Raw genomic sequence first — 11,501 nt, forward strand, 5'->3', positions numbered from 1 at the left:
TACCCAATACTTATAGGGTTCCAAAGTGAACGTTCGATGATTACCCCTGCGAACGTTCGGCCAAAACCCTAAAATCCAAAAATTTTACTCCTAACAATCCTTAATGAACTGGACAATATTGCTAACTAATTAACCTAAACACAACATAGAAATTACCTGGAGCACTACAATTGCGAGTCGATTGCCTTGAGTTTGGGATGAAAAATACATGAGTCGAAATTTTAAACCAAAGAAAACTTACGAACACAATAGACAAATTGAGTCTCATAATCTTTCTATTGTGACCACAATCTTGTCTCACCATTGCGGGCAAGTTGTTTTGTGGTGCTTCTGCCAATTGCTCTATATGCTCTCGGTTGTCCGGTTGACCAAAGAAACAACAAAACAAAGATTTTTTTTTTTAAATAAATAAAAAAGGGGAAATTACACAAATAACTCCTGAATTACAACGTGTTTTGAGAAGACCCCTCAAATTTAAAAAACTCTTAATTTCACCCCTCGAACTGTCAATTTGATGCAATTTATGCCATTCCGTCAGTTTTTGCTATTAAACCCTAACAGAAACCCCTAAAAATACCAAATTACCCTTCGATTTTCCTTTTTTTTTAAAAAAAAAAAAGAAAAAGAAAATGAAGAAAAAAAAGGGTCACAAGGTGTGGGCCACCTTGTGATTTTTTAATAATAATTTGTTTTAAAAAAAATTTTAATTTGAAAATAAGGGTAAATTTAAAATTTTATAAAAAAGTCAGGGGTATAATAGTCATTTTATTACATTTAACATTTGAAAATTGACAGATGGGAGTATATAGCATCAAATTGAAAGTTTTTAAAATTCAAAGAGTCTTTTCGAAATGTATGATACTTTGGGAGTCTAAAGTGAAATTTTTTCAATAAAAAACTAGTGGGTTACACGTTGGGTGTTGTGGTGATTGGGTTGGGCTAAAAGGAGGAAAGGCTGGTATGGGAATCTGGTTGTCGTGATTTTTTTATTTTTTTGGGAAAAATAACCTGGTGTGGATTTGTTTTTGGTTTTTTGAGTGAAGCTTATGGGTGTGTGTTGGTGGAGGTTTTCTCAAAGATTGGCCTTGGTTTGTTGGTGTTTGTGAATTGGTGGCTGGGTTGAACAAAAAAACGTGCTTGTTGTCTTGGTGGAGTAAAAGAACAAAAAAAACTAAAGGATGGATTTTGTTGGCGTCGGGAGGATTGAATGAAATTTGAGTTGGGTGGGGGAAGAAGACCAAAACGTGGGTGTCGACTTAATTGGGGAAAAATGAAAAATGGGGTTGGTTAAGAACTTAAGATGATGGTGGGGTTGGGGTCGTTTTGCTGTTATGAAAAACAACGGTGTTTAGCTCTGATATCAAATTGATATAGATTTGGGTTATGAGTGCTTTGCTGCTGTAAATACTAAATATTACAACTTTTAAAGCCAAACCAAACAACTTACTACCAGAGTATAAATATTTTAATTTTCACAAATCTTAAAACATCTGAAAAGCCATATAATTTAGAACCAGTTATTTTTATTTAACTTAATATATTTGAGGGGATGAATTATTTTTTTAAACAACTTGAGGGGATGAAATTAATATAGCACTCCTATACCATAAAATTTATTAAAAAGAAAAAGAAAATGATCATATTTAGCTCTTAAGTTTTTAAGTTTTATTGAAATTTGGGAAAAACCTAATCAACATATTATTAAAATTAGACATACAATAATTAAATTCAAATCAAATATAAACTATAATTTTTCTCAAAATTTAAATCTTTGCCTTAAAGGCTAAAGCTCTATTCATTTCTGTTTTGTGAACTTGAGCTCTGTACGTTGGGAAACAAAAGAAAAAGATATACGTAAAAAAAAAAGAAAAAAAGAAAAAAAAAATATATATATATATATAATATAATATATATGATCCCAATGTGCATCACGTGCAGGTCAAGATAGTCATAATTCTTTGTGGATCATCCTGAGTCCTGAGAGACGCTCCAGCCGCATGAGATACAGAAAATGCCAAAAAAAATTTGAATAGAGTCGTGAGCGGGATTGGACCACGTGGCGCTCCCAGCGAACTCGACCGTTGCAATGTGCTTATTCAATCATCCAATCCACCATTCCTTTCCTTGCCTTGTCTGCCATCTTCATCCCCGTCAATCTCTCTCTCTCTCTCTCTCCCCGCATGGCGATCGCTGCAGAAACCCAGGCTCAAGAGAAGGTAAATTAAATAGATAATGCATTCAAGTTAGGGTTTTGATCTGTATTCCTTGTGTTTCTTTGATTTCTCTGATCTGAAAGTAAGGTTTTTGTTTTTTGAAGTTTCATTTCGCTAATTTGAATGCGCCATTTTCTCGATTTTTTAAATTAATGGATTTTTTTGTTTCTTTTGTGAAATTTGTGGAGTTTCTTGGTCTAGTGTGGACGAAATCTAAGTTTGAATCGCAATCTTTGTGGGTTATGTACCATCTGGTTTGAAAGCTAGGGTTTCTTCGCGAGGTCTCTTCACGAATCTAAGTTTGTTCTTTGCTTGATCTCCCTTGTCTTCGCCTATGCAAAAGAAATTAACGTTCTTTATTTCTCTTTTTGCTCCTTTTGGGATTCGGGAATGGATGAAGGAAAATCCCTAAAATGGCTCAAGAGGAAGAATTCTTTAGCATTTTCTGTCACACCTTCTCATTCTTTCCTGAGAAACAAAGCCCCCCAAATTTTCTCTGCTTGTTATCTTTTCTCTTTTTTGGTTGAAAGCAAACAGAGTTCTGATTGTTGTGTTTGTCTACAATAATATCTGCTATTTGTTCTGGACTCTTTTCTTAGTTGGTGATAACTAATGTGCTTTATTGTACAGGCTTCTTCAGACGTTTCTTCAGTGGAGAAAAGAAGATGGAGTCTTAATGACTTTGACATTGGAAAACCCCTCGGACGGGGAAAGTTTGGTCATGTCTATTTGGCAAGAGAAAAGAGGGTTAGTTTTCACATGCTTTGAAACATCTTCAAATTTTCCAAGCTGCGTCAAAAAGATTGATTTTTAGCATTAATACACTATTTAAGCTTAAGATTTCTAATTAAACAATATTCCACAATTAACTCTAAACTACAAGAATTATTATAAAATAAGGTTATGGTAGTTACTTTTTAAAAAATAATAATAAATAAATAAATAAAAATTGTGCACATTTAATCTATTATCATCAGTACTTATGGGTTAGTTAATTAATATATCAAGGATTTTGGGTTCTATCCAATTCGAACACACTTTAGTTCTTGCTTTTGTCCTTTGTACCTCTGCTGATGAAATTAAGGAAACGAAAATGCATATAACTTTTTTAATTTGAATGTTTAAGCTTCCCTAGTGAGCTTAGTGTAAAGAGTGGGGTGGGTGGTATTTGATTCTTTTGTCCTAAATAATTTTCAGGTTTTATTTCTAAAATGTCTAGCGAATCAAAGAAGTACTATTTCTTAAGCTTCCCCAGAATGTGTTTCTTCATGTCAGTGAATGGTCTTGGTTACTTCTGTGAAATATTTGATTCTTTTGTCCTAAATAATTTTCAGATTTTATTTCTAAAATGTCTAGCGAATCAAAGAACTACTATTTCTTAAGCTTCCCCAGAATGTGTTTCTTCTTCATGTCAGTGAATGTTCATATATATTTTATTGTTATTTCTACATCAATCATTTCGTACTTCTTGGTTACTCTTGTTAAATTATCCTACCTGATTGATCTGTATGTAACCCTGAAACAGAGCAATCATATTGTGGCACTGAAAGTCCTCTTTAAGAGCCAGCTGCAACAGTCTCAGGTTGAGCATCAGCTTCGCAGGGAAGTTGAAATACAAAGTCATCTCCGACATCCGAATATTTTACGCCTTTATGGATACTTCTATGATCAGGTAAATGGTGATCTTTAGCCACTCAGTTGTGTGAGAAGAATGAATTGCTGAAGCGGGGAAATATGCCTGCTATTGACCTTTTATTTTTTAAATGTGGTTATTGCAGAAAAGAGTTTATTTGATATTAGAGTATGCAGCCAAAGGTGAACTTTACAAGGAACTTCAGAAGTGTAAATACTTCAGTGAAAGACGTGCTGCTACTGTAAGTTCTATTTATGCTACCTGATTTTTTGTTCCTTTCCTTTTTCACATTTCTAGTTAAGTGAAGTTCCTAATCCTAAAGGTACTTTTAAAGATGGTATAGTAGTGTACTGTTACTTGCGTATCCAAAAGAATATGGTGGGGGGTGGAGACCTTTTTCTTTTCCTTTGTTTTTTTTTTGCAGTATTCTAATCTTTTCAGGATTTTTTAATGCAAAACTGATCATAAGTTATTGTGGCGCATGACAGTATGTTGCATCATTAGCCCGTGCCCTCATATATTGCCATGGAAAGCACGTGATACACAGAGATATTAAACCAGAGAACCTTTTAATTGGTGCACAGGTGATGACCAACTTCTAGACCACTATCTGTTTCTTGGCCCTTTTGACTTAAAGAAGGTACCTTACCTTGTATTCTGATGTCATTGTGGGTTTTCTGTGTCAGGGTGAACTTAAAATTGCAGATTTTGGGTGGTCTGTGCACACATTCAATCGCAGGCGAACCATGTGTGGTACTCTGGATTACTTGCCCCCTGAGATGGGTATGTATTATTAGACATTCGATTTCTATCCTCTTATCTTTGGTTTCATCTCTATGAATCATTTGTGGGTCACATTAGTTCTGTTTCTCGAAAAAGTTAATTTGCTATGTCATAGATAACACATGTTGAGAATTGCTTTACATAGCTTACATGATACACAACTAATTTATACTCTACTAATACTTTGGTGGTGCCTAACAGTGGAGAGTGTAGAGCATGATGCAAGTGTGGATATCTGGAGTCTTGGTGTCCTTTGCTACGAGTTCCTCTATGGGGTACCTCCTTTTGAGGCCAAGGAACACTCTGATACGTATAGAAGGTAAGCAGCATGGCTCGCAGAATGCATTAGCATGATCAAGATTAGCATCTTTTAATTTTCCACCACCCCCCTATTTAATGCTTTTTGTTGAGAGACATGTAATGCTAAAATTTAAAAGTATTGGTGATTAATAGAACTCCAATAAACTCTGATTATCATTGTCTCTCACACTTCATTACATTGAAGACTTCTTCATTCATTTAAATAGATACATTCTTACATGTGTATTAAATAACAATTAAATAACCTACATTAATTGAGACTATTCATTTTCTGTAACTATTAGAAGGTGAGATGGAATGAACTTTGGTAATATTTGAAGCGGACGGAAGTATAATAGACTTTAGATTTTTGTGTAGTCTTCTTATCATTTAATAATTATGTTCTAATAGTGATATATTATAAGTATTTTCTAAGGTGTAAGTTTCCCCTATTTATTGCTTATACAGGATTGTGCAAGTTGATCTCAAGTTTCCTCCTAAACCAATTGTCTCTTCTGCTGCAAAGGACCTCATTAGTCAGGTTTCCACCTTTTTGCTTTCAACTTATTTCAATCGCTCAACATTCTTAAAATTTTCATTTAATAGTTATTGCTATGCCTGATTTTTCTTGCCTTTTTAACTTACAGATGCTTGTCAAGGATTCTTCTGACCGTCTGCCGCTACATAAGCTTCTTGAACATCCATGGATTGTTCAGAACGCTGAGCCCTCTGGTATATATAGGTTTTAATCTGCCTTTTCAGATGTTGGTAATGGAAGGCATATATCTTGTCATTGTAGCAGGTTCCTTTGGAGTTTAAAAACTTCTCCATTCAGTCTTCTTCATTGCATTTGTGACATAAACAGTTCATAACATGAATTTGTCGATTCTTTTGAGGATATATTCCATTGTAGCATTGTTGTTCCTCCCATGCAATACATTGCAGTTGTCTCTTGGCTCTATGAAAAAGGTCATTTATTTTTGCAAATTTGCTTATTTGAATTTCTTTGAAGTGTACCACGGAAGAATAAGTAACAATAATCAAAAAGGGTCTTCGTGAGAAAATAAAACTCCGTTACTTTTGTGAGAAAATTCACTGACTTGATAATAATTTGAATGAGTCCTAATAAAATGAAGGAGAAATTTTACAAAGAACCCTTGACTTGTAAAGGCATTTTGAAAAGACCTCAAATTTGAAAAACTCTATCAATTTCACCCGTCAAACTTTCATTTTGATGCAATTTACCTCTTCCGTCAATTTTTGTTGTTAAACATCGTAATGAAAATTCCTAAAAAGACCAAATTATCCGTTAATTTTCCTTTTTTTCTTTTAAAAAATAAATAAAGAAAGAAAAAAAGGGTCACAAGGTGACACCACCTTGTGATTTTTTATTTTTTATTTTTAATTTGAAAATAAAGATAAATTTGAAATGATACAATAGTAAAGTATCCGATAGTGACAATAGTAAATTTGGAATGATATATACATAAGCAAACCGGTAAAACCACCAAAAATAGCACCATTGCCATAACCAATTTTAGTTTCACAACATTCAAGGGAACATATTGGAACCTCAAACCTCAATGACCACCAAGAACCAGAAAAGGTTTCTAACCAGTTTGAATCTGTTATGAAGGGTAGTACCTAGTACATATAATAAAAGAAAATTGGTATCTCTGTCATGATTATGGCTATGGACCTATGGTTGTGTGTATTGTGGCCTTTACGGATTTGGGCCCAAGTTTGTAATGAGTCGGGATAGTCAAGCCCCAAGTGATGGCTATTAAGGCAAAAAGGCTTGCAACCAAATCAATGGGTGCACGAATTCTCGCAATGATACAAGAGGGTCGGCCCCAAGTGATTGGTGGGAATAGCTTTGCTGGGTGATGAAATAGTAAAGTATCTAATAGTGTTATAAATTATAATGCAATCATCAAACGTTCAAAGGTTCAAAGGTCAAGTGGTTCAAAGAAGTATTTCATGCATTTCATCAGGTGATATTCAAGATGGTAATACGATACAAATACATAACAAATGAAGAAAGTAGGAAGTAAGGGAGAGTGAATGTGATTCGGTGGTTGTTGTCCTGTAGAGCAGGACAAGCTTTTCCCTAGTTCAGCAACGAATGGCTAATCCCTCCGTAGTAATATAGGCATTCGCTAATGGGTAATGTTGGACAGAGTGTTTTTCCAAATTAGGTTAGAAGAATTTTTTTCAATCTAATTTTTAAAAGTGACATGTGTCATTTTTTTAATAGATAGAGTTTTTTTTCAAAACTGTGTTGAAGGAATTTTTTTCAACTTAGTCTATAAAAGTAATGTGTGTCCATTGAACATATAAAAAATATATGCTTTTTTAATAGTAGGGACAAAGTTGAAATAAATTTTATTAAAAACTTATGTGCATATTACACGTTATTAAAAAAATGGGACACATGTCACTTTTATAGACTAAATTGTAAGAAATTCCTCTTACCTAATTTAGAAGAAAACTTTGTCCCACCTTTGCCGTCAGTCCTCTTTGAGACCCATTAGTGTGGCAAGCCACACAGTGTGAGGTCACCATAGACCATTCAACATTCTTGTTTGATTACATTCTTACCTACTAAACCATAATGTCCCTTCTTGGCATGAAGCTGGTGAAAGTTGGATATTTTTCAAAAGTGTGTTTTGGACAAATAAAAAAGTCAAAAAGTATTTTTGGAGTTTTCTTTTACAGACCAACTTTATAAGTATTAAAAATATTTTTTAAGTTTCTTAACACAATCATAAATAAGCTGTAAAAATGTTATTATTGTTATAGTTTGGTAGTTCAATGATACTTCACAATTGTTAATGTCACATTTGTTAAGTCCAAACCATATTTTCAGTTATTAGTTCTTATTCTTATTTTTTCTAATATAAGACGGAAAAGGGTTACGAGAGAAATCTTTTGGTGATTATACTCAACTAGCTCATAACTAGCGCTATGTGTGGGATTCTCCATTATAATTTAATTAAAAAACTTAAATACATTTTCATCATAATTTTTATAATAGGTTGTAAAAAAAATCTATCGCACATCTTTAAATATGTCACCTATTATATTTCAATCAAAGTAAAACTCATAATTATGAACATTAGAAAAAAAAAATACAAAGTAAAATAAACAAAATTCTTATATATATATATATAGGAAAGTCTACATATTCTCACAAACTATCACTCAATTGACAATGTCCCCTCCCCCTCCCCCCCCCCAAACTACCAAAAATTGTCAATGTTCCCCCCAATGACAAAACTACCCTTAGTAAAATAAAAACAAAAAAAAAATACTAAAACTTCTAGAAAAAAACATAAAAAAAAAAAAAAATCCAAAGGGTAGCAAATTTAAAATTTTTAAAAAAATCTATTGTATAAGAAAAAAATTAAAAAATTTCTTTTTTTTTTTTGGTTATAAAAAATATTTTTTTTAATAACTTTTTAAAAATAAAAATTTCTGTTTAAAAAAAAAAAATTAACAATTTCTGTTTAAGAAAATAAAAAATTTTGTTTCTAAAACAATTTTTTTTTTAATGTTTCTTTTAAATTAAAATTTATGTTTAAAGAAAAAATCATTTTTTTTAAAAAAAAAATCGTTTTTTTTTTTAAATTTAAATATTTCGTTTAAAAAATAATTTTTTTTAAAATATTTTTAAATTAATTAATTTTTTTTAAAAAAAATTATTTATTTATTTATTTATTTGAATTTATAGGAGTATTTTAGTCTTATTGAAAAATACATAAGAGCATTTTTATCTTTTTGCTAGCCTTAGGGTGGGACATTGATAATGTTTTGGTAGTTTGGGGGAGGGGGGGACATTATCATAATTGAAAGTTTGGGGGGTACATTGTCAATTAGGTGGTAGTTTGAGGGGGGTATGTGGACTTTAACTATATATATATATCAATTATCTAATATCATATTTAATGCTTAATTATTTATTTAGCGTTTAAAAATTTAAATGAATACCATCTCAACAAAAAATTTAACAAATAAAACGGAAACATATTCAGATCTCAACCCAAACCCAAATTCAAATTGGTATATGGTAAAAAGAAAATTTCTTGAAAAATATACATAAAAATAATTAATTCATAGTCGTGAGAAAAATTTATACATCAAAGCAATAGAATTTTTGATTAAATACAGTTAATATTATAATCGTCTATTAGCCCACTAAAAATCCACCTAATTTATTCTCTTAATTTTGAAGTTGCAATCTTTATTAAAGAAAAAATATAGAGAGTATGAGTATTGCTAATTCATATTAACAATACAAAACATAAAAGTCAAACAAAAACACACTATATTTTTATCAAAGAAAAAACATAAATAGAGAATATAAATTGGAAAAAAAAAAAAATGAACATGCAAATAAGTAAATATCCAATCACAATGTTTCGCAGAGAAACACACTAACCTGAATAATGATAACAAAAACAAAAGTGAGAGAAACAAAGAGATGTGGAGAGAAAGAAATAGAGAGAACAATAACTGAAGAATAATAGTAGAAACAAAACTGAAAGAAAGAAAGAGACATAGAGGAAAGAGAGAGACTTGGAGAAGGAGGGAGAGATGTGATATTTAAAATATTTCCTAAACCCTAAACAAATTTTTTTTTTTTGTTAAATACCTTATTTAACCTTGTGGTTTAACTTCTTTATTTTTTAACTCTTAGGGTTTACTTTTTATCACAGGAGGTCCCTCTGGTTTGCCTAAAAACGGAAATGGTCCCTACGTCCAAAATTTGACTGAAAGCCACGTTAGCACCAATCACAGTTTGACACGTGTCCATATAATTAATTAATTAGAAAAAAGTTAAAAAAAAAATTAAAAACATTACGGGGGTGGTTCGGCCACCCCTAAGGGCCTTCCAACAAACTGAAAAAAAAAAAAAGAAAAAAAATTGGTCCCCCTCCCCCACCTCCCCAAGGCCCTTGGGGGTGGTTCAGCCACCCCAAGGGCCTTCCGGAAAATTAAAAAAAAAAAAATATGTATTCATTTGGCCCTTGGGGATGGTTCGACCACCCCCAGACCGGTCAGTCTAGGGTGGCCGAACTGCCCCCATGGCCAAAGGGGGTGCCTTTTTAAAAATTTAATTAAATATAATTTTTTAATATTTCTTATGTTTTTATTTTTAAAAAATTATTATTTTTAATTAATTAATTATATAGAAACGTGTCAAATTGTGATTGGTGTTGACGTGACGTCCGTCAAATTTTAGACAGAGGGACCATCTCCGTCTTTAGGCAAACCAGATGGACTTTCTGTGATAAAAAGTAAACCTTATAGGTCAAAAAATAAAGAAGTTAAACCACAAGAGTAAATAAGATATTTAACCTTTTTTTTTTTTTTTTTTTTTTTTTTTTTTTTTAATTTGAGAAACATGAACATAGTGAAAGAGAAAGACGTAGTTATAGGGCTGTAATCAAGCTGAGCTTTAGGATTTCAAGACTTGCTCGTTTCTGAGGATGCTTATTCGAGCTGAGTTATGGAATGTGTGTTCAATCTTGGCTTGTTTAAAGTTCGGGCGAGCTCGAGCTCGAGGTCAAGCTCGAGTTCATTGAGAATGCTATTCGAGCTAAGCTGAGCTCAACATGAACTCGAGCTAAGTTATTTAATTCATTAATATATGATCCGAGCATAGTTTAAGCCTGAATTTTAAAAAAATTTATAGACATTTATCTATAATATAAATATAAATATTAAGTAATTTATATTGCATGTATTACTTAATTACGAATATACATACTTAAATTTATATAACTAATTATTAGTAATATATATATATATATATATGAACGAGCTAACGAGTCGGACAAACAAACCGGTTGAGATTTAAACGAGCTGAGCTTGTGAGTCCCTATTGAGTTTTTTGAGTGAGTCGGGTATAGATCATTTACTAGTTGAGTAGGTTTCTACATTATCGAGCTCGAGTTCGAGTTCGAGTTAAACCGAGTGGATATTGAACGGGTTGTCGAACATACTAGTTTATTTACAGCCCAAGATGTAGAGGAAAGAGATAGAGAGAGATGTGGAGAGGGAAAGAGAGAGATGTGGTATTTAAAATAGGGTTAAATACTTTATTAGTACCTGGGTTTGCAGATTTTTATTTTTTCCCACCTAGGGTTCAAATTCTATCATAAATGGTACATGGCTTACGGGAAAAGATCAACTTAGTACCTCTATTAGGTTCCATTAGCCCAAATTAACAAAATGCCATGTGTCGTCACCTATAAATGCCACATGTCCTAAAAAAAAATTAAAAAAATCAAACCTAAAAAAAAAAAAAAAAAATTAAACATTTATGGGGGTGGCCGAGGGCCAAATGGGGGTGGCCAACCACCCCCATTGGCCGGCCATGCCCATAAAAATTTCAATATATATATATATATATATATATATATATATATATATATATAATTTTTAGGACATGTGGTAGTTTTATATGATGACACGTGTCACGCAGTGTGACGGAACCTAACAGAGGTACTAAGTTAGTCTTTTAACGTAAGTCTGGTACCATTTATATTAGGATTTGACCTCTAGGT

The 11,501-nt window shown here is 32.2% G+C and overlaps 1 protein-coding gene across 1 annotated transcript; it reads left to right on the forward strand.

The window, feature by feature from the left end:
- Positions 1-2,047: 2,047 nt before the first annotated feature.
- LOC132189980 (serine/threonine-protein kinase Aurora-1) lies at positions 2,048-5,878 on the forward strand. Its single transcript, XM_059604844.2, has 9 exons — positions 2,048-2,216; positions 2,844-2,960; positions 3,739-3,885; positions 3,992-4,087; positions 4,335-4,430; positions 4,533-4,629; positions 4,831-4,948; positions 5,398-5,470; positions 5,577-5,878. Exons 1-9 carry the CDS (start codon positions 2,181-2,183, stop codon positions 5,676-5,678), a joined length of 882 nt encoding a protein of 293 aa, XP_059460827.1. The 5' UTR covers positions 2,048-2,180; the 3' UTR covers positions 5,679-5,878.
- The last annotated feature ends 5,623 nt before the right edge of the window (positions 5,879-11,501 follow it).

Source organism: Corylus avellana, chromosome 9 (assembly GCF_965113065.1).
Source record: "Corylus avellana chromosome 9, dhCorAvel1.hap1.2, whole genome shotgun sequence".
Classification (NCBI taxonomy): domain Eukaryota; kingdom Viridiplantae; phylum Streptophyta; class Magnoliopsida; order Fagales; family Betulaceae; genus Corylus; species Corylus avellana.